The following is a 23,323-nucleotide window of genomic DNA, read 5'->3' on the forward strand; positions in this document are numbered from 1 at the left end:
AAAGGAGGTTGTAGCGAGCGGGGGGGTCGGTCTCTTCTCCCAAGTAACAAGTGATAGGACCAGAGGAAATGGCCTGAAGTTGCACCAGTGGAGGTTTAAATTGGATATTAGGAGAAAATTCTTCACCGAAAGGGTTGTCAAGCCCTGGAACAGGCTGCCCAGGGAAGTGGTTGAGTCACCATCCCTGGAGGTATTTAAAGACCTGTTGACGTGATGCTTAGGGACATGGTTTAGTGGTGGACTTGGCAGTGTTAGGTTAACAGTTGGACTTGATGATCTTAAGGGTCTTTTTCAACCCAAATGATTCTATGATTCTTAGTGGGGTAGGTCTTGTGGAAAAGGACATTTCTGTATGTCCTGGCTGTTTAATTGCATCAAGGAGAGTTTCTGTCTATTTCCTGCAATGAGAAAATGGAAATAATGTTTATTCTGGCCTTCCTCGTGTTGATAGTCAGTGATATGTACCAAAGGCACATAGCCTCAGGTGAAAGATGTAGTAGAAGTGGAAAGTATTCATATTTATGGCTGGGCTTGGGGGTTTTTTTCATTCTAAACAAAATCAGTCTTCTGGGCATTGTTTTGAAATTTTTTCCTGTATTCTTGAAGCCAGGCAGAGCATATGCTGGGGTGTCCATGTGTGATGTGGAGACCCAGCTCAGCTCCTTCTTCAAGTGCTGGGCTGGCCCCGTGCTGCTTGATGAACCAGGGGAGAGCCATCGTTTGGTGGCTGGGCAAGGACCAAGGGATGGAGCTGCGTAAGATGCAGCTGCGGCCACTTTGCTGATTTTTGCCCTGCAATGAGTCCCCAGACAGGGCTAATGCTACTCTGGATCACAGAGAGACGCTTGAGCTGTTCCCAGGGTTAAAGGCTTTTCAAGTAACTGCACTTGGCTGCTCCTCCTTTGATTTTTTCCTTTGCTGGGAACCGAAATTGAAATCAACAGGGGGAAAAGGTTCCTTGTGTTGTTGTTTGGGACGGTGTGTCCAGCTCCATGAGCCAGTGCCAGCTGCAAGACAGGAGCAGTCCTCTTCCACTAATGAGAAATCCCTCCTACCCTCTCTTTCTGGTCAGAAAATTTTGTCTTAAATTTCTTTAAGACAAAGACCTAATTCTACTCGTGCTGCCTGCAGTTTCAACTCTGCCTCCTGTGCACTGCTCAAAATTGCCAGGGAGAGGGCAAAGCCGGTGCTGCCATTCAAAAAAAAAAAAAAAAAAAAAAAAAATCCCAGAATAATAGAGGCTGGAACAAACAAATTGCAGCAGTTCTTTGTGAGTACCCAGGTCTGTTCAGAGCAGGATGCCAAGTGCCATCTCAGCAGGGTAGAGTGGGTTGGGATCAAGACCAGCTTTAGACAAACAGTCCACATCTCCACCATGAGTTGAGAGTTCAAATGCTCTCCCACAGCTGCCCTGGCTGGTTTGCTCCTGGAACAGCCCTGACTTATGTCAGTCCTTGGGCACCATACAGGGAGCAGCATTCCCAATGACATTATGGTTGAGTTAACCCTATTTTGGAGGAGAAAAGCCATACGGACATAAGCTCCATATGGAAAGTAGCCATAGCGTTGGGTGCTGAGTTGCAGAGCACCCCGGGAGGTGAACCCCAGCCATGACTTTTGCCCACAGCAGGAGGAATCTATAGGTGAATGCAAACATGTAATGCAAATCCCATGTACCGTAACGTGGAGTCACCACATGAATAAATAGGAGCACGGGTCCCTCAACTCTCTGCGTGTACCTGGGATGCTGTTGACACTCTGAATAAGCAAGTGGCTGCGAACTTACCGGCTGTTCCTCCTGAGTCCTTGGATTAAGCTCTGGTTTGCAATGCATCATTTAAGAGGTTGCAAATATTTTCCGTGTGTTGAAATAAAATTATAAACAGATTGAGCCCGGGTACAGTAGATCCACCGGACTAAATTTGACTAAGAAAAGCTTTTGATTAAAGAATAAGCTTAAGGGGGATGGAGAGTGAGCTGGCATGGAGGGAAATTTTGTCATTTTAATGAAAAAATTTTTGTGGAAGTATACTCTCTGCAAACATTGAAGGAGAGAGTCCCTGTGCAGGAAAGCACATGATGTAAATCAGTATCTACTAAAGCAGTCCATCTCTTGAATATAACAAAAGTAACCATATGAAACTGCAAAACAGCACGCACTGCATTTTCATGGGGAAATGCGCTGTATTCAGTCATATTAATTACTGCGTGGGCTCAATTTTCAGTGCAATCAATCCACGGGAAACAAAAGGTCTGCAGGGGAAATACAAAAAGACAGTCAGCTAATAGGAGCCAGATTCAATAAAACTGCGTCTGCCTTCAGTGAACGCCGAGGCGGAGGTGTGTCCATTCTCCCTTGGCAAGGCACAAAATGGGTCGGGCAAAGGGTGTAGGGCTGAGAGGAGCTTGGACCAACACCCCGTGTATATATACATATGTGTATACATATATATATATGAGAAATAAAACTCCTATTGTGGGAAACTAGGAAAGAAAGAGTTTTAATTCAAGTTTTTTTGTGCAATGTTCAGGGTGTCATCTCAGCGCAGGTTGTTGGGAGATGGCACTTCTGCCGGTGCAGCCTCTACCTGCCCTGCCTCCTTCCCCGCTGTGCCGTGAGTCACGGGCTCTCCAATTCTCCAGTTCTTTCCCTTGCCCCACCGTCAGCCTGGCACTGCTGCTCCAGCCTCTCTCTGCCAGCAGCAACCAGTAAGCCCCAGGGCTGCTGGTACTGCCGGGGGTCTCCTGGGTGGACTTCTGACCCTGGGTGAACTTCACCTTTACTGCAGAGTTTCAGTTTAATGCCGATTTTTTAGCAAGCTATTTGATTTGTTTGCCTAGCACTTACTAGGAGCATTATCTGTTGGTTGGGTTTTTTTTCTTCCAAGGTTGCTTTTCATTTTCGAAGTTGAATGTGTTCATTTTTAGCGGTAGCCTTCTCTTCCATTCAGGGTCCAAACTTCACTAGAAAGTGACTTCATGGCATTATTCAAGCAGATTATTGCTTGGAGTGGCTGAATTACCTAGTGTTCATATAATGGCAAGCTCCCAGTCCATATGTATTTAATGACTGTAATCATTTATTATTTTCCCTTTATTAGGTTTGTTTTTAAAGAAAGTTTTACTGTGCTATTTATGATATGCTAAGTGGTGCAACTTGCTGAAAAAACATATCGCATACATTTTATTTTTTAATAGGTTTTGCTTGTTAAAACGGAAATCTTTTATTACCCTAGTTGGGCAGTTTTTTGCTGACAGTTTTATTATTTCAATTACTCAGACATTTCTTTCCTCTTTTGTTTCCCCAGATACTCCTCCAGGGAGTTTTAATGTGTCCATTCTTTATTTAAGATTGGGTTCAGAACGTGTTATTTCTAGCAGGGCAGAGGAAAAGTGTAATACAGCAGACATTAAATAGTGGGATGTCAAGGTTTTATTTTCTTTCCTCTTTGAGTTGTGGAATCCTTTCCCCATCTGTGTCATCTGGTGATTAATAGTGCTGATAATCTGCGCTCCCTCATCAATAACTGTCTGCTACCAGTGCCAGGCAGAGGCCGTGCTCTGCCTAAAGAGTTCGTGGCTGCTGATAAATGAACATACACGTATGGGTAAAGGGGGGGACCTCTGAGAGCATTTAAAATCACCAGACACCCAGAGTCCTTTAATGAACTAATGCTCTGTGGGTACTGGCAGTAACTACTGTATGCATTTCACTCACCGGTGGGGCAAGGAGAATGGGACCATTCCTCCAGGGCAAAACCCAAGCCTTGGTCGGTGGAGTGAAACGTGCCCCCCAAGGGCTCGTAGTAGCAGGGAGCCTTACAACCTCAGTGGGACAGCACCAGCGGGAAGGGCAGACCGAATTCGCCTATACAAAGGTCACCAGGGTGTGACAGCGTGGAAACCGGTGTCTGCTCCCCTGGCCCTTGCTGGGTACAGTTGTGATCTCCCTCTGCAAGTTCTAGTGCATCTTGGACCACTCTGTGATGTGTGGTGGATTTTATTTTCCGTTATAGTATGACCAGTCCTTGGAGTGTGAGAAAACCAACACCAAAAGCTTGTTGGGACAGCGGGAGAGCCCCCAGAGCTCCAGATTTGGACTGCCTGTGGCGAGTGCATGGCCTTGACCATCCTTTAGAGAGGTAGAAAACACATTGCAAAGCATGTCCTCACACTTCTGCGTCCCGTCATGTTTTCCAGAGTGTCTGGGGGAGAGCTTTTTGACCGGATTGTGGAGAAAGGGTTCTACACCGAGAAGGACGCCAGCACCCTGATCCGGCAGGTCCTGGATGCCGTCTACTACCTGCACCGAATGGGCATCGTGCACAGGGACCTCAAGGTACGACCGCGCCGTGACTCGGTCCTCCGGGCAGCGGTAATGAAGGTTGGGTAATTATGTGAGTCTAACGCATGTAGGTCCAGCCTCCACTGGGACTGGCTGTTTCAGTCAGGTTTTACCATAAGAGAGATGCTCTGAACGCTCCATATCCTCCCATTGTAATTGGTTTTAATGAGGACTTTGCAATCAGTGCTGTTACAATGGGAGTTTTGCACATATGATGTGGGGAAAAAGTCATTCATTAAGACCTGAAATGTTACATTAAGGCAGGAAACTCATCTCAGCTGGGATGTAAGTGTTTACTGCTGTAAAGTGTCTTGCAGATTTGCAGTGCTATATTTACTTTTATTTAATAATAATTAGTAACAATAAATAGTGTGGGAAAGTTGTATGATTTCCTATCATGCTATTTGGACCAGTGTTTTTGGAGACACTGTTAACAGCAACAATTCTTCTAAGGAACATCATGTGCCAATGTGATTTTTAGATAATTTTCCTTTTAGCTGTACTGTGTTATCACATCAAAAACTCTCAGCTTTTCTGGCAAAAAAAACCCCCAAGACATTATTTCTGTATTGTTTCCTTCCAATATCTTAAACTGTCGTTAAGGTAAGCAGAAAGCCTTGGATTTCATAACACACAGCTAAACCTCCCCGTCTTTAGTATTTTAAATAATAAATTAGCAGAAGACGTTGGAAAAAGATACAAATGTCAAAAGAAAACTCTGGGTTCAGTTCCTGAGCTAGCTAATTCTACCAAACTTACTGCCAGAAACAAAGAATTCAGTGAATGAAATAACACCTCTGGTTGTGCTTTGGAGGGATGCTCCAAACAGGGGTTTCCCTGGATGCTGATGCTGTGGCCTTGAATTGTCCCTATGTGAAAAGAGTGGAATTTGGCTAAACGAGTCACTTTATTTAAAGGCTTAATGAACATTGTTGGAGTCAAGAGCTGCAGAGAAGTTTGGGGTTTTTTCTTTTTTTTTTTTACTTCTTAAATACAACTTTTTATTAAATGTGGTTTTTTTTAAATTAATCATATTTTTAATACAGTCTAATATTAAACTGCATGTTTGTGATTTTTGGCTGTCTCGTCACAGCGAAGGTTGTAGTGCTGGGAATGTGACCTCACTGTTACACCTTAAGATGGATAAAAAATTGTGGTGATGAGAGATGCTCTTTATTTGCCTTTTATCTCCTCCAAAATTAGTGCTGATGTGAAGCACTGTGTGGTGTAAAATAATAAATGACAGGCTTGTTCCCAAAACACGATGCAGCGGGGCCATAATAGAGCCCATTACCGGTGTAACCACCAGCACCACAGTTCTCCAAGGTGGAGCAGTGCCCAAGCCCCGCAGACGTTGCCTTGTTTTGTAGCAGCCTCAATGCAGCCATTTCCTTCTGCTCCTCTTCGACTCCAGATGTGAATCTTGTAGCTGTGTGTGGCCCGTTCCCATAGGACTGCAAGTTTTCCGCACCTTACTGCTGCAAGGGACTTGCCTCAGTCCTGTACACCTCTGCCAGAAGTGGGCATCCTGTGATCTTCACTTCATAGATAGACTAGAATAATAGAAAGTAGAAATAAATTTTTTAAAGTATTGCTTTGGCACATTTTTAGGGCAAAACCTTCAATCCACCAAAGGAAAATATGCCCTGATGTCCGCAAATAATATTTCCTCCTCAGTATTGTGCAGTTTAGTCCTAACAGTCCCAAATAATGGTTTTTCTGTAAGGAGGGACTGGTTAGGCTTCCATCTCCTACAGTCTTCATCTGTTGCCCTCAGTTCCCATTCATTTCCTGCTTTTATGCTGAAATACATAGAAATATTCTTGTATTTATTGGAGTTACACCGCATTTCAGTACGGAAGTGGTGTTTAGCATTTTAACGTGACCAGCTTTCTCCCAAGTTCAATTTATAGGAAATAACTTCAGACTTCTTCCTGCAGCCAGAGGTTTTGGAGGGAGGTCAATCCTCTTAATTCAGATATTTGATTGTACAAGCTCTTAATATTCCTGTCTTTATAATTTAAAGGAAGGCTGTAGCTCTCACTTTAAAACAGATTAATCTTATTTAGAAGTTCCTATAATAAAATATGATATCTGGTAATTGGGAAGTGGATTCATCTACAAATTACTTTCAGAGAGTTTATCTAAGGACATGCTGAATTTAGATCAAACCAACCTTCTCCGGTGGTATTTTGGGGCAAAGACTAGCTCTTTTTCTCTTTCTTTTGTTTGCAAGTCTTTGTCAGTACCATATCAGTTGTTAAAATGACTCATAAAATATGGTATATGAGGAACACCTGCTGTGAATTTCTGTTAGCACAAACATACCATGATGGCAAAAATAGGGCTATAATAAGGCTTTTTATGATCTCAAAATATCAAGATAAGTGCAAGTTTCAAATTGTGATCCCCCAAAATGAAACTCTGGGAAAGAATCCACTCTACAAAAATACAACCCTTGAAAACATCTATAACAATTATTTATTGTAATTATGTGTTATTCAGATACCAAAATAGTACTTGCTGTAGTTGGGAAAAGCAGATCTGGGCTCCAAGTCTCTAATCGAAGTAACACAGCAGCAGATAACAAGAGATGGCAGCAGATGACGTCCATGGAAGTCCGGGATGTACAAAAGGACTGAAGGGCTTGGGCTGCTCTACTTGGTACAGCGCCACCTCATTAATGCTTTTTGAATTAACCAGCTTGAAGAACCAGAGTTCTTTCAAACAGGTTTTAAACAAGTTTAAGTTTTAAATGGGTGGGTTTCTTGGCCTTACTAAATAAGAGTAAGTGGGAGCCTGAGGTGAGTTAGCAGAAATCGTTAGGAAATAATTGTCTTTCCCTTAATACCAGCTCTACCAACCCCTCAGCAGATCAGAAGTGCACTAGTAAAAATCAAGAGTAACTCCAAACCAAGGGCAGACCGTGGCATAAAACTGTCTCACGTGGTGCCCGAAAACAGTGTCAGCATTGTTATGGCCAGTTAATGCACTGGACTTACAAGGTATCGTGAGAAAGAAGCATAAATGGTACGACTTCATAATTATTTTTACAAACAGAATTATTTCCCTTTTTGCCTCAGTCCCAGCTGGCTCACAGCTGTGGATGCAGCTTGTAGATCCTCTCATGGCCATTGTGTCCTATGGATAAAGCCATCACTGCGTGGCTTCATGGGTGGGCTGGGGAGCCAGAAAGTGCTTCAACCTCCGCTTGAAGCCGAACGGGAACCTCAGAGTAGGGTGAAGGCGACGTCACTCCCCGGCGCTTCTTCGTCCCATCTTTCCCCAGAGCAGGAGGTTACGGCGGTGGAGGAGGGAAGGCAGATGCTGGTGCTGCTGCACTGCAATTGCTCCTCCTTACAAATCCGAGCTTGGACGCGTCCCAAAGAGTTTGATGATGTTGCGTGGCCACAACGGCTTCTCGCCATTTCTTGGAGCGCGCAGCGGGCTGATAGACAAAACGCGTTGCATGCGGGTGGGCATTTGTACCAGCTTCTGGGCAAAAGTCTACCCCAGGGCTATGTTGAAACGTTGGGTATCCGTCGCTTTTACAGATGAAGACCCCAAGGTCCGGGTGGTGCCATGGCACCCCGTTACCACCAAGCTGTCAGAGCGCCAGCAGATGCTGGACCTTTTTGCAAGCCCAAATATTAAGAAGGGGAAGAAGTGTGCTCTCACAGCACCTAGCAAGAGCTTTGCTGTATAGCAGCGTTCATTCAAAACATATGGATGGAGGACTATGCTGTAGCAGATGGAGGTTGTTTGGGCTCTCCAACCCAGCTGACATTGGTATAAAGTCACAGGGCTTTGTGGAGTGATTCTTGTTTTCTCTCAGCATAAACAAGTTGCTGCGCTTAGCGCTGTAGCATTTTTTCCTAATCAGCTCTAGCTAAAACATCCTTGCTGCAAGTCTGTTAACTGTAAAGGCATTTCCTCTCTCATAACAGTTTATTTCCAGTGGAGAAGGTACAAAAATTCTCTAATGCCTACTGTTGTCCTTTTTCCTTTTTTGAATGCTGTATAAAAAATATTCATTACACTACCTGTATTTACCATATTTACCTGCCTTCAAATGAATCCTTCCATTTTATCACTCTGAAGTGAAAATGTGTCAGACACATCTCACAAGTAAAAGACGAGCCTTAGTTCTTATTTGAGGTGCCAAAGGAGCAGTTCGTTATCCCAGGAAATTTGCTCAAAGCTCAAGGTGTCAGCTTCTGCCATTAGTTGCCATGCAGGAGTCTGGAGAGGATCTCCATATAGGTTGTAAGAGCAACTCTTTAGGATTTCGGGGAACCAAATTACATTAGTGTATGATCTAACTAAGGATTGTATTAAATGCAATGCATCAGCCAACAGATGTTGTTGCTGGACTTACATATTCAAAACCCATTTTGCTTGTTCCCCTTTCTAGCCCGAGAACCTGCTTTACTACAGCCAGGATGAAGAGTCAAAAATCATGATCAGTGACTTTGGATTGTCAAAGATGGAGGGTAAAGGAGATGTGATGTCCACAGCCTGCGGGACCCCTGGCTATGTCGGTAAGAGGCTTGATTATACTGTCCATCCGCTCTTCCCAGCTGCAATACAGACAGATAGTGAAAAGGGAATAATACGTGTTTCCCAGTGCCACTACATAGTGCACAGGAGATTTTACAGATGTTCCTTAGAAATAGGGATTTCAGAAGCTGCTGGTGCTCTGCCTTGTATGCTCTTCTCCTTTGGGTCCTCATCCTGCAATCCAGCTCAGGGTTTGTGGGATTCACTTTCATAATTTTAGTCCTTTGCACAATGAGTTTTCTCAAAGACACTAATTAGCTAAATTAGGAGCACGTGAAGAATATCCTCAAATGCATCGATTCTGCAAGAACCTATAAAGCCAAGAAGCTTTACTTAATATAACATATTATTTTAATCATAAAGGATAGCATTTGCGAGATTCCCCTGAGAGAAGACAGTAAAATGAAAGAGCTACGTTTATTCAGACATGTTCAGTCACTCTCTGTTACAACCATGTTAAGTTACTGACTCCTAGATGTCAGTAAGCAAAAGCTCTTTAGATCCTCGGGCCTTCCTGGACAGTATCAAACTGTTTCCTATCATTATTCTTTGGTCTTCTGTCCATTCAGTAGGGATTGTACCAGGCTGTTGATTAGCAGTGTGTTTACCAGCATCCTTTTAAAAAAGTTAAAGTAACTGAATGTGAGAATTATATGGCAGGTGATGACAGGGTCTGTTTGAGCAAACACTATTTAAAAGGCTTACTTCACGCATGAGGTGGATCCAGAAAGCCTGTGCTTCCTACAATACCTAGCTAGCTGGCTGAGATGGTAAAATTAATAATTAATCTCTGGGGTATCCATGAAATACATGAAACTAAAATGACAGTGGCTTCCCCAGGGATAAATTTGTCTCAGATCTTTCCAGCAGGAAAGACTTGATGTCTTCCAGCAGTCAGAGGCTCCTTTTGCTTCGCAGCTGCCACCTCACCTGTTTTCATAGCTCTGATGATACCATGGTGCGAGAGCTCAAACAGATTATGCGGTTATGACACAGTGATCCAGATTTGTCCCAGGAATACCTTTTTCTGGGCATTATCTTCACGCTGCACAGACATACTCTATGCTGATAACATCAGGAAAAGGAATAGGTTTCTCTGGTTTCCCATCGTGAAGCCATCAGCCCATCTTTTTTTTATTTTAAGACATATGAGTCAGGATGCACTCTGTACAGCCTGAATAGCTGTCTTGTGTAATCAATCACACCAGGCTGGAAATCTTCTTCCGAAGCACTAGCAGGAATTTAGCTGAGATGGCAATTTTCATAATTTTTGCTGTCAGCTTTTCTGTCCTTAATTAACATGTTTTATTTTGTTCCGAAATGGGCACTGACTAGAATAAGTCTGTGAGACACAGGGAAGCTCAGATGATGTTTGCTGAAGCGCTGATGGAAAAGAGGGAGTGGGACTCTGCTTGGGCACTGAGTGATCTCATATGGCCTCTCAGCGTAAGAAAACTTGCTATTTTGGAGAGGAAGCTCTCGGAGCATGTGACACGAATTGTAGTGCTTTCAGAGATGTTTGAGAGCTCTCATTACTCATGGTCTGGGCGCTGATAGCTACACAAGTACCTCCAGGCCTGTTGTTACCTTACTGAACGCAGGATTTACTCATCGCAGTTCAAGAGGTCACGGCCTCTTATTTCTCAAGTGCTGACGAGAGTTTTTTTTCTCCTCTCTCACAAAGCAAACCTCTTCAAATATTTGTTGTATTTCTTTTTTGCACAGGAGACAGCTCCTCTTTAGTGCTGGTTGGTTTTTTTTTTTCTTTTTAATATAACTGGTTGCCCAGACAACATTTTCCAAGCACAGAAAATTTTTGTTGTCAATCACTGTGGTGATACCCACAAACGGGCCTCCGTGAGTGTTATACCTGATGATGTGGCTTCTGCATATGTGGTCTGCAATTTGTCCACATCTGAAAGCTTTCGTGCCTTCCAGCGTCACTCCAATTTGCAGCACCTGCCTAATGCCCTCAAATAAATGTAAGAGTCCTTCCTCCTAATGGCACAACATGAATACGTCTCCTCATCTGGACTGGGGCAGACGCATGCCACAGGGATCCATCACTTGCAACACACTTCCCAGTGCTTTTCTTTAAAGATAAGTAGAACACCTCATTTTCTAAGATTTTATGGGGAATTAATTATTTTTGTCAGTTTAACCACTTTGCTTTTAAATTGATGGAAAAAAATTAGGCATGTATCACGTCAAAGGCACCCAGGGCTCTGTTGAGAAGTCATTAGCATCTGTCACAATTTATACTTCATCTCCAGATATGGATCTAGTTGGATCCTGCTATGCAAAGTGCTGGATAAGCTTCTCACTTGGTAGCAGACCTGATCTTAACTCATGTCTGCTGCCCAAGTATTTGCAAGTGTGCAAGCCCCCCTGTCATTTCTATCTAATTTCCCTGATTAGGATATACTTTCAACTCTTTGTGTTTTCTTAGTTTCATCTCCAAAGAACGGTGGCACCCGAGACACTAAATTCCTGTTTATGTGGTTCAGAAATTCATTGAATAAGGGAGGGTGTAATTACACTTAAACTTCTTAAAAATATCAGTTTTCTTTCTGAAAATCAAAGTATTGCTTATCAAATTAGAGTATATCTAAAACGTGCATAACAAGTAGTGCATTAGCACATTAGCTTTTAAGGCTCTGCCTTACAGATAAAATCACTGTCAACCATTCAGAGATCTTATCCCTTCAGGAGTTTTCTCAGAGGTTTTGGTCCTATAGTGAAAAGATGACAGGATAATTTAACCCAGTTAGCTGAGCCACTTCTGTAAAGATGCAAATCTAAATGTTTACTTAGTGAAGAGGAGGTCTGATAATGCTACCTCTTCTAATGAAAAGGTCTTCCATTTTCTTGTCTGCTTACTGCTCTTATCTCTCCATTTGTTACGGAAGGAGTCTAGGTGATGAGCTGGGACTAGATGCCCAACTTTTAGATAGCACCTAAACTGAGTAAAACGAGGCAGCTTGTGTGGCTCATTTAATTGCAAATTAGGCGTGTGGACTGACTTGCATGGATCCCACCCCATCGTCTGAACTGGAGGAGAAGTGGTGTTTTCAAAACCCTGCATTATCTGCGTGATTGTGGGCAAGATCTGCATAAGCCATTAGTGATTTATCATTTTAAAGCATAGATTCGGGCTGCTCAGCTTGAAACGAAGAACTTGATTTTGATGAAGAAGGTGTTCAAAACTGCCTGAAAATGAGTCATCCTTGAGGTGTGTCAAGTTGGGCACTCACCAGGAGGTGACTCCAGTCACTCAGCAAATTCCTCTAAAGAGATTCTGGCTGTTTGAGAATTAGGTCTCACTGACCGACTTTCCATGAGAGCTGGTCTCTCAAAAGCTTTGGTTACTTCTGCAGGTAGGACTTAGACTTGCAAGACACTTAGGAGCATTGAAAAGTTTGGAAAAAATGTTAGAAAGCCTGTCTCGGGAAATCTGATCTCCTTTTGCAGAAATGCTGAATTATGAACTGTGTGGCTGGCTAATATCTTAATCCTACTGAGATTTAAAATTCTTGCTCTGAGTCCCAACCCAACTTCAAGTAAAATTTTCTTGTATTTCCCTGTCGTAGGTATTGGGCTGGACCCTGGATATGTGGTTGGTCCCCATACACCCCACCTCACCTACTGTTTTTGTTTTCTGTAGTGCTTTTATGAAAGGTCATTTCACAACTTTCAGCTCGGTCAGAAATCCAGTAGCAATTTCAGATCATATCAAAGCCATGCGTTTCTCTTAGCCCTGCGCAAGGCCAAAGCATTTAAGTAAGCAACAGATTTCCATGTTGAATTTTGACTTACTCACTATCCTTTGAGTCAAAGGTTTGAAAATATTCACTAAGCCCTTGGAATATCCTTATTAGCAAAAAGCAACCCCAGGAGTTGTTTAGGTGGTAACATGAATAATAAAGTAAAAATAAAGCATGGGCACTGCTCTCACCAGGGTTTGCTCAGGCATAAGCTCGTGACAGCTCAGCTCCGTTGCTGTATCCTGAAACGGGGTTTTGCTTGTGTGTGGTTGTAGCTGCGTTGTGTTCCATGAGAGCTGTCTAAATCTGACTCAGCAACATGAAATAGGGACAGCAGGAGCACAAGCAACCAGCAACACTGCACCGAAATCCTGCTGTCCTTCAGAAACAGCCCCAAAATTCAAAATCTTGGCCGATCGGGACAAGATGAACACTGGAGGACTGTGTGAAAGAGGGAGAGAAGTTATTTTCCTCCCAGGAGTCAGTGGAAGAGGGACTCTGGTCTTGTGGCGAAGCTGCTTCATATGCCTCCTAGCCTGTTTGCACCGTGAGGAAGACACTTTGAATGGCAGCAGAGGAGCTCACGCTGCTCTTGCACCGTCTTTGCCTTCAGGAGAGGGACTGGGTTGGTCCTTCGTGCATCCAACCATCTTCTCAGTGGTGCAGGGTTGTTCCTCTCTGTCCATCTTTTTGAGGTGGTACCTTCAAGAAGCCTAAGCAACGGGGCTGGCACCATCTCCCTTTGGTGTCCCTTACAAACTCTGCCCGTTTGTCACCTTCCCTCTCGGATTTCATGGCCATCTGGTACCTGTGCAGCCCATTCATGTTTCCCCTTCTTTACTTGTAGGACTTGCCTACGTGATGGAAACTGGCACTAAAATAGTTACCAGCTGAAATACTAGTCCTAGCTTGCACCAGGCCAATTTTCTTGGCCAGCTGAGCTATGTCCCTGCCCAATATAAGCAGGTCCCTGGTCATTTTAACCCTATTTACATCTTTCTATTCCTCCCACATTTTCGGCAGCCTGCTGATTTGTCACTCCTATGGGGATCTTCAAAACCACCACCCTTTGTTCAAATGCCTCATTCCTTCCGGCATGCAGCTTGTGGGAAGCCATATAAACCACAGAAAATAGAATTAGACCGAGTTCTTGTGGGACAGCAAAATCTGCTGGGAGTAGTACCATCATGGGAGTGACGGAGAATCGTTTTTAAGTATGAGGCCGGTATGAAGGACAGGCACCCTCATGACTTGTGCAGTTTGTTCAACAGGCTTAAAGTATCAGAGCAATCGCCATCATTTGAGCTCTTTGCAGGAACATGGATTGCTGTTTTTGGCATCCAGCAGCTGCATTTTTAGGGAGCTTATTAGCATAGCTGTGCTCACTGGGGGTAATGGCATAATGCTCTGAAAGGTTTCCAAACATTCCTGTTCTGTTCCTTTTCTTAAAACCTCCATTTGAAACAACTCTTAATTTTTTCTCTTATTAAAAGCAAAACATAACTGAATTAAAAAAACCCTTAACTGTAAAACAGCAGCTCAACTGGCCTGGGAAGCACGTCTTCACGTACCTGCAGGTGGGATGAGGTCCTGGGATCATTACCCAACATTTTACCTGCCACATGTTGCTGGTAGCAATGCTGATTTGGCCTGAAACACAGTTCCTGGATGTGGAGAAAGGGTCCAGGTTTGCTTCATTGACTTTCCTGTCTCTGGATGACTGTTGTGTACCATTTGAGCTCACAGTGATTCCCTGGGGAGGTGCGATACTGGAAGCCTTTGCTCAGCTGGCATTTCCCCAGCCCCAGAAATGGGAGCTTTGACTTTCCCCATCTCCTTACTGCTGTTTTGTCTCCTCAGCCGTCTGTGTTGATCCTTTAATGCCGTCAGCTCTTGGATTTTTTTCATTGCGTCTCCTGCTTTTGCCTCTTGGCACTGATCTACCGTCATTTCTGAGAGCTCCTCTGACTTGTTTTTCAGCTCATTAAGTATTTCCGTCTTTTCCATATATCAGAGACAGATGATGCTGAGCTATGTTCTCCTGTTCCTGTTGCATGTCTGCTCTTTGGAACAAAAATCAAAAGCAGCCATTTGGCCTTCAAATAATTACTTAAACCTCCTGCCTTTCTTCATTAAAGTTTACCAAAGGGAAGGTAATAGCCTCACGTTTGCTTTGGGCTTGATCCCATGGCGTTCTTACCTGCTCCACAGCCACCATCCGCAGCAGCAACTGACTGTTATCAGTGCCCTTCACTCCTTTAAAATGAAGAGAAATACCCCAGCACAGCTTTGATGTTTTAAGAGGGAGAATCTTTATATAGTTCACATCCCCTCGTCTCAGATTTGTTTTTTGTTATGTTAATGTGGTATATCTGTATAATGTCAGGAGCTCACTAGGATCTGTGGTGCTCAGGAGCCATTTGCATAATATTTTCTTTGGGGGTTATAAGATGTATAATGTTTACCAATCTTGAAAATGATGCAAACAGGAGCAGTCAGATATGTGAATAAAATATTGAGAATTTGGGAGAGTTGGAAGACTCTAATCATCTAAAGACAGGGGAAATTAACTCCCTTTTTCTGCATATTTTGTCACAAAATTCAGTCACAAGGAGTGGAACAAAAAAGAAAGCTGACTCTCACAAACCCTATTTCATAGAATCATAGAATCACAGAACGGTTTGGGATGGAAGGGACCTTAAAGACCATCTAGTTCCACCCCCCCTGCCATGGGCAGGGACACCTTCCACCAGACCAGGTTGCTCCAAGCCCCATCCAACCTGGCCTTGAACACTGCCAGGGATGGGGCAGCCACAGCCTCTCTGGGCAACCTGTGCCAGTGTCTCATCACCCTCACAGTGAAGAATTTTTTTCCTAATACCTAGTCTAAATCTACCCTCTATCAGTTTAAAACTGTTACCCCTTGTCCTATCACTACATACTCTTGTAAAAAGTCCCTCTCCAGCTTTCTTGTAGTCCCCCTTTAGGTACTGGCAGGCTGCTATAAGGTCTCCCTGGAGCCTTCTCTTCTCCAGGCTGAACAACCCCAACTCTCTCAGCCTGTCCTCATAGGAGAGGTGCTCCAGCCCCCTGATCATCTTCATGTCCACTTGATGCACATTTTGAAAAAAAGTTCTTTTTAGAGGAAAACTTGGAGGCAAGTTTTGGTGAATCAGGAAGAAAAGAGTCAGATGGAGGGACACAAGAGCTGTCCGAGAAGGTTGTCTTGAGCAACTTTGAGGAACAACTGTTTTATACAAGATAAATGTAAATTTGCCAGACTGTCCCAGCTTGCCAGGCTATCTGGGAGGCAGTGGCAGGCCAAATAGGATGGCTTTCCAGTGCTCTATTCTTTTATCCCAAGTTTGTCTTCAAATTCACCCCCACCAGACTGACCAGCACCAAGCTGACACACAGACCCTGACCCAGCCATTGAAAAAGGAGTAGTATTTTGGACACCAGCTAGAGATGCCTTTTACATTTCCACAGCTCTGTCCCCTATTGTAGTAAGAACATTTTAACCTTTATCTTGATAGACTACAACAGTGTGCCCATGTCCTGGAAGGAGTCAGGGGCTTCTCAGAATTGGGGTGCAGGTTTCTGTGAAGTACCTAGGGCCAGGGTAGGAGCTGTTCATGTAGGTATGGTGGAAAGAAACCTCCTTTGGCACATAGTGGATAGGTGTTGGAGTATTCACACATTACAACAGTGTATTAGGATTAACAATATATGAACAGAACCATCTTTTTAATGTCTTATACATGCAGTGGTCCCAGTTTGATGGATGACTTGAAGACTGGGGTAATATTTACCCTGTGCTGCAGATTGGGGCATATCCCAATCTTCAAGAGTCTTTATAATCTGGCGGCCAGCTATATTTTTACCCACATTCCCCTGGATTTTCTTCCTTTTTACAATGTGTCCCCAGTGTGACTTGACCCTTTCCATCATTCTGCTGCTTGTGGAAATGCATTCTGGATGCCCTCATCTGCCTCGTGCACTGTCTTCCTTTCAATCCCTTCTATAAGCTCTCATGCCCAAGCACCAGAAAGTCTTTTCTGTTTCTCATTATTGCTTCCTGTTCCCTTCCTTGCTGGCAGTTTTGACCTTAGTTTTGTTGACTTGTCTAGCTTAAGAAGATAACTCTTTGAAGAGTCCTTACCAGTACACCAAAGCAGTTGTAGCAACTAAATGTGAGGCTCAAGTGTCAATACCTTTATTTGCTTCACAATTTTTTTTGCTCTTCTTCAAGTAACTAACTGCTTTGATGTTGATAAGACTCCTAGCAGAGGAAGGTGTAACCCTAAAGAAATATTGTTGCTGGGACTTGCCCCTTCATGATTTTTTTGCAGCATTTGAACTCCAAAGTACTCAGAGGAAATACTGTGCTTTTTAAAACGCAGTGTGGCAAGTCTGCTTTAGGAATGCCACAATCAGTGATTTCTTGCATTATTGTGGACATTTTGCTTTGAGAAAAGCAAAAGCTTCTTTACATGAGAAAGATTAAAGTCACAGGGTTTTAAAATTTAGGTTCAAGCATTTGCATTGAAAGGTCCTAACAGGGAAAACTTAATATTCCAGGCTCGCAAACAAAAAAAGTGTACTTTTTTAATTCTCACTGGTGTTAAGATAGGAAAGCAGACCCACGAAGAGTTTCAAAAAATACCCAGGTTCTCACTTCTAGCAAAATTCAGACCATGGTGGCTGACAGCTATAGAGGCAGAAGGATCAGTTCCTTTGTCCATGTGTCCCATTCCTGCTACTTTTCGTTTCTCCCTCTGAGGAGTCTGCGTTCTCAGAGGCAGAAGGACAAATGACTCCCTGTGACTCCGACATCCAGCAGGCTTTGGAAGGCAGCAGCTGAGAGGTGTGGGGACAGCTCTCCTTCCTCTCCTGCAGATGTACCTTATCACCTCCCTGGCACGCTGCGCTTTCTGAGTTGGATACCCCTCTGCCTCTTATGCATTTTTCTGTGCTTGGTTTTGTTTTCTGTCCTTGGAGTCAGAAAATGGGGCATTTGCTCCAATTTAGGAGTCATCCTTCTTTGTGAGAATATGAGCTTCAAAAACATCAGGATATTTGCAAATGCAAGGGCTGTATGTGAAGGGCAATACAAGGTCTTAGGGAAATTCAAGTTTCAGGGTCCTACCTCTTGATCACATTCAAATGTTTGGTCTTGTAACATGTGCTTGTTTGGCTTTTTATTTTCAGCTCCCGAAGTGCTGGCCCAGAAACCCTACAGCAAAGCTGTGGACTGCTGGTCCATCGGGGTCATTGCGTACATCCTGTGAGTATCTGTTGGGTTTTCAATCCAGGCGGCTTGGGGACCTGCAACATGCTCTCCCATCATATAGTTACCCACTCAGTCTGGGCCAAAAAATCAGTCTCTGATACTTGTGACCCAGGATAACATGAACCCTGGACACCTCCTAGTTGCACAAAGGCTGAAGTTTGGGCAGAAGTGGTAGGAATGAACCAGGACCCCTCAAAAGCCCAAATCTTTGCTCCCACCTGAACTACAGTGTGTGCAACAGTATGGGTTTGTCCAGGCTGTGACATTACTGAACTTATTATGTCCCCTGCTCAGATTAGCTTTGACAAGAAACAAATCTGGCCATGTCCACAGAGCACAGCATCATGCCCACGGGCGTATCCTGAAGGGCCACCTCTCTCAAGGCACCACTGTATTGGCTTTTTCTTCCCTGGGGAGGCCACAGAGGGAGATAAGCAGGGAAGAACTTTTCATGTCCTGTAGTGAATTATTCTTATTAAAATGTGATACAAAGTATTGAGATTTTTACTAAAAATGAGGGATCATTTTCCTTAACACATCCAACCATCAGGTCCCATAGGAGAGGATGAGCTGATTTGTGTCCTGTCAGTTCTGTCACTCTTCTATCAAGCCATTAACCCTCTGCATTCTTGGCTGAGATTTGCTCCTCTAATGGGGCTAATTGCTGCTCAAAGGAGTGGGGATTGGTTACTTGAGAAAGCTACAGGACCAGGACTTCTGTGCATTCTCCAAAGTGGCGGATAGATCTCAGAACTCATATGTTTATGAAGATGTAGTGCCTGTCCTCATTCAGTACCTGCCACCCTTCTTCACAAAGGCTTAATGGGATAACTTAGATTGGAGGGAACCTCAGGAAGTCCTGTCCTTGAGGTCAGACTAGGTTGCCTAGCGCTTTATCCAGTTGGGTCTTGAAATCCTCCAAAGTTGGAGACTGCACAAGGTCTGGGGGCAACCTGTTCCACTGCTTGACTGTCCTCATGGGGAAAAGGTTTTCCCTTATATTCAGACTTGTCTCCATGAAAGGGGCAGCCAGTACTCTAGATGTGGGTGCACCTTCAGTGCTTGAACCGTGGAAGTAGGTAAGCCACCTCTTGCACCAGTGACAACACTTGGAAGGATTGGGAAGGTGTCCTGGCCACTGTGGTCGAAGGGATACCCTGGTGCCAGGGGTCATTAGTGCTGTCCAGAGAAGGGCATCCATAACATTTCTGGCACCATCGTCTGAATCCAGCTCTGTGTGCATGGGTATATGAAATCACTGCTAATGTTTGGATTGAGAAGGAAATGCAGAATTTGTGTTCCGTGAACCTGTAGGAAGACTCCCTCTAGCTTAGGGGCCTGTCTTGATGGGGTAGTCCATGCTCAGGGCTCGGGTCTGTAAGTCCATGCCTGTCGTTCAAATAACAATTGTATAGGTTGCATCTGCACAGCCTAGCAGGCTTTGAAGCAGGAGCTATTTGTGTGGGTCTTCGAGAGGAGGTCAGGCTTTCGCCATGGGCTGTCTCAGGGTGACCACACAGAGCACGACAAGCCTGTTCCTTTTGTGCAAGAGAGCACAGAGCTGCTGTGTAGCTGTTGAGTGCCACAGAAATAAATGTCTTTTCATGCCAGTGTTACCAGTGCTTTCTCTTTTTTTTTATTTTCCCTTTTACACAACTGTCACAGTTATACAAGACTGAAGGAAAAAGCAGCTCCAATGAGGCACAGCATTAAAGCATTCCTACTTTGTTCCCTTTCTCCTTATGCAAACATTTCATGGCTTGTCAACATGAATAACTTTTTGATGGTGTAGTAGAACTATTTTTGCCAGGACAAACCTCACTGCTGTATTATCCACTCTGTGCAGTGTTCATTCTTTACATTCTCATTTAGTCTTGAGCAGAAGTTATATGCTACCCAAAATAGCTTTTTTATATTAAGATAGTATAGGAAGGTTTTATTTATTTGCATGTATGTTTATTTATTTAAAAACAAAGCCTTGCCTAAAAACATTAACTTTACAACTGGCTTTCCAATCTGCATGAATATTTGAAAACTTGTTGAGTACAAAACTTTGCAGGGGGATGGATTTATCTTGGAGCAACCATCAATAGCAAGATGCAAAAAACTTTTGCATAACAAAGCAAAAATCAGCAGTGCTGATTCTGACTTTGTGGCAAAGCCCAGCGGGACATGCTACAGCAGTGAGGAAGACAGCAGACATGCCAAAATACCTCAGAGGCTGCTTCACACATCATTCCCTAGTGCACTTTTAGTTGAGGATGATGTGTGCTGACCCAAACTTACCATTTTCCCCAAGCAAACCTGAGCATGGAAGGCCTAGAGGTTGGTTTTTTTGATGTTTTTGGTCCTTGCCAGCTGTGGCAGGACAATCAGGTAGAGTCTTTTCTGTTGCTTTTGTTGTACTTTGCCGAGTACCAGCTTCAGAGAGTGGGAAGGAGGAGGATGCAATTGGAAGACAGCAGTACGCTGCCTCACTTCCAGCTCGACCGCTGGCTAAGTTCAGTTTATTGTCAAATATCCACCATGAAAATATGTGTCCATCTGGCAGCCCACAGGAGGGCTGTGAACTGTTGCATCCTTGTTGCCTAGAGAGAAACTTGGCTCTGCTTTCCTCCAAGTTTTCAGTCCCATTCAACCATGGCTCATGCACCAAAGGTCTTTTTTGCTGGCAGACCTGTTGTTATTTCACTTGTTGCTTTTTTGTGTCTTGCTGAGGATTACGGGTGAGTAATGTGTCCTCCATACCCAGTTTATGAACGCATCTTCAGTATGTGGAAGGTTACAATCTCATCCATAGTCCTTCCCCTTTCCTAAGCAAGACTGCTCTTTCTGCAAGGTTCAGCTCAGTTGTTTCCTGCTCTGTTTTCACAATCAGCACGTGCTGGGCTTGTCAAACAAGGCATACACACTCCTCAAATCTAAATTCCCCATTTGCTGTATGGGGAATTCCCAACCCTGAAGGCTTAAATCAGTTTAGTAAGAATGAGTCCCTATGAATTCCCATTTGCAGGACAAGGAAACCTTTTCAGGGTTTCTGTGCTTCGTGTAATAAGGACTTGATTTGTATTACATACGGTCAAAATGAATGGCAATAATGCGTTGCCGTAGGAGCGCGGTAATGTGTTTGCCAGACTGTTACTGCTTGGGTGGGATTGGGTCTGAGATCAAACCACCTCCTTGAATATTTCTGCATGTGAATGTGAACTACGTCCTTCAGCTCCTGTAACAGTCAGCAGCACCCCAGGGCTCTCTTTGGTTACCCTAACGTAGGTGCTTGGTGCTGTTTCAGGCATGTACAGCATCCCACATGGTCGCAAGCTGCGGCTGCAGGACGGTCCAGCCCCCCGCAGCCCCCCGGCGTACCTGCCAGCGGGGGACAGGGGTCCTGTGCACTTGACAGCTTCTCCGGTGGCGCTGGGCTCTGCGTGTGGGCACCTCAACCCACCTGGGTCCACGCAAGCGGTCATTTCACCGGGGTGTGCCGTTCAGTTGCCTAAACTTCTGTGTTTAGTGCCACGCTGGGGTGTCTGGGACAGCCACGTGGATCTGGCACGTGTAAGGCGCTGCAGACACCTTCCTTCTGGAGCGGCAGATGGAGGCCAAGCGGGGGACCACGGACTGTGCCGAAGAGCACCAGATGCCCACGCTGAGGCTGCGGGATCACATCCTGCTCTGTACTCAGACCCCTGCCTTCACAGTACGGTTTCATCTGCTTTATGGTACATTTGCGTCACTCGCCAGTCTCCGATGACTCCATCTCTATGGACTGCAACGGGAGCTTAGAAACCCAGCCCACATCTCCTGTGTCCTAATCTTGAACTGGATCTCATCCTTGCTTCCAGGAATAGCCAGAAACTGCAAATATGGCCTCGTAAGAAGGTGGATGTCAGGGGTGCAGTAGAGGCAGAGAGGAAGAGGGGTCCTTCCCTAACCTGGAAGGAGGTAGCCCTGCTGCGGTGTCTGATACCACCAGTGATGGGCACAGCTTTAACACCGAGGTTTGCTGTCTCAGCACTGCCCCACCACCCGAGGTCGCAGAGCCAGCACGCTCACGGTGCAGCGTGGCGCTGAGATGCCGCAAGCACCAGCAGCGTAGCCGCCCTGGCGCAATGCCGGGAGTTAATCCTGCCCTGAGCAGGAGTTATTAATTCCAATATACCACCACACTCATCTGGATATGCCATTTCCAGCTCCACAGTCAGCACAGTTGGAGCTACTTGCACGTGCCCAAACCAGTCGGAGACGTATTTATGCACAGGGCAATCCAAGCACATTGCCCTGCATCACCTCCCCACCTCTCCCATGAATCCTCACAGCCACTCTGAACAGGCTGTTGTCATTTAAGAAGATGGAAACTCGGGAATCCAACACAGAAGCCAGGCATAAATTAAAGATGCTTTGAGCTATTATTACTGCAAGTGGTTTGAGTGCCTCCAGACGCAAGCTCTTTCTCACATGAGAGCCTTCAGTTTATGACACTGGAAGAACAAACTGTTTCGGTGGCACTGACGCTGTAGACAAATATTTGTTTCTGTGATATGCAAGGTGAAGGATGTCTTAGGAAAAATACCTTTGTTTCAGCGCCAGTCTCTAATGCTTCTCGTTAATGACAGCCAGACTGCAGAGGCTGCACCAGCGGAGTTTTTATCAAAACCTGTTTTGCATGAGAAGTCATTATTCACACGAACTAATTTTAGCAGCCTGAAATTTCCTGTTATTCCAGTTGCAATATTTCTCAATTTGAAACACCCTCTCTGTTGAGCTCGGCTTTCTACTTATCACAAGGTAGTTTTGATAATGTGTTCAGCTTGAAAATATAGAGCATAAGAAGAGCGAGAGACTTCACTGTCTGGGTCACATGAGGGGTTACAAAAGCTTAGGGAAATAAAATACTGATCGCATGCATACCTGATATAGAAAAGAGTAAGTTAATTTTTGCAAAAAATAGGAAAACATGTTCCAAAGCTGGAAAAGGACCTGGGGCCACAGAATGCTCTGCCTCAGCCCCTGGTTATTCATCGTCAACACCTCCTGTCTCTTCTGCACTAGGCTGAACATATTTTGCCCTGAATTTTCTTCTAATTCTGTTCACTGGTAGGACAAGAGAATTACTGGTTTGTTATTGCTATTTATAAACAACGAGTATCTGGAGATAGGTCTTGGATCATGCTTTCACAATTTGCTGCTGAGTTGCTTTTGATTTTCAAGTAGATGTGCATGAATCATTGATGATGTTTGTATGGAAGGATTAACCGGGGACGGTACAAAGTATATTATGCCAGAAGAAGTTTCCACCATCATCCTGGAGTCATACATTGGGAAAAGCTGGTCAGTTATCTCACCTGCTCAGCATCACAC

At 44.3% G+C, this 23,323-nt stretch overlaps 1 protein-coding gene across 1 annotated transcript in view; it reads left to right on the plus strand.

Moving 5' to 3' along the window:
• The window catches only part of CAMK1D (calcium/calmodulin dependent protein kinase ID), a 230,915-nt gene that overhangs the window by 178,086 nt on the left and 29,506 nt on the right, over nucleotides 1–23,323 (plus strand). Inside the window, exons 4-6 of the mRNA XM_075024665.1 lie at nucleotides 4,201–4,339; nucleotides 8,760–8,886; nucleotides 17,881–17,956. Of these exons, the coding sequence (XP_074880766.1) occupies nucleotides 4,201–4,339; nucleotides 8,760–8,886; nucleotides 17,881–17,956 (342 nt within the window). The remainder of the gene's footprint in view (nucleotides 1–4,200; nucleotides 4,340–8,759; nucleotides 8,887–17,880; nucleotides 17,957–23,323) is intronic.

The sequence above is a fragment of the Buteo buteo genome, chromosome 4, assembly GCF_964188355.1.
Source record: "Buteo buteo chromosome 4, bButBut1.hap1.1, whole genome shotgun sequence".
NCBI lineage: Eukaryota > Metazoa > Chordata > Aves > Accipitriformes > Accipitridae > Buteo > Buteo buteo.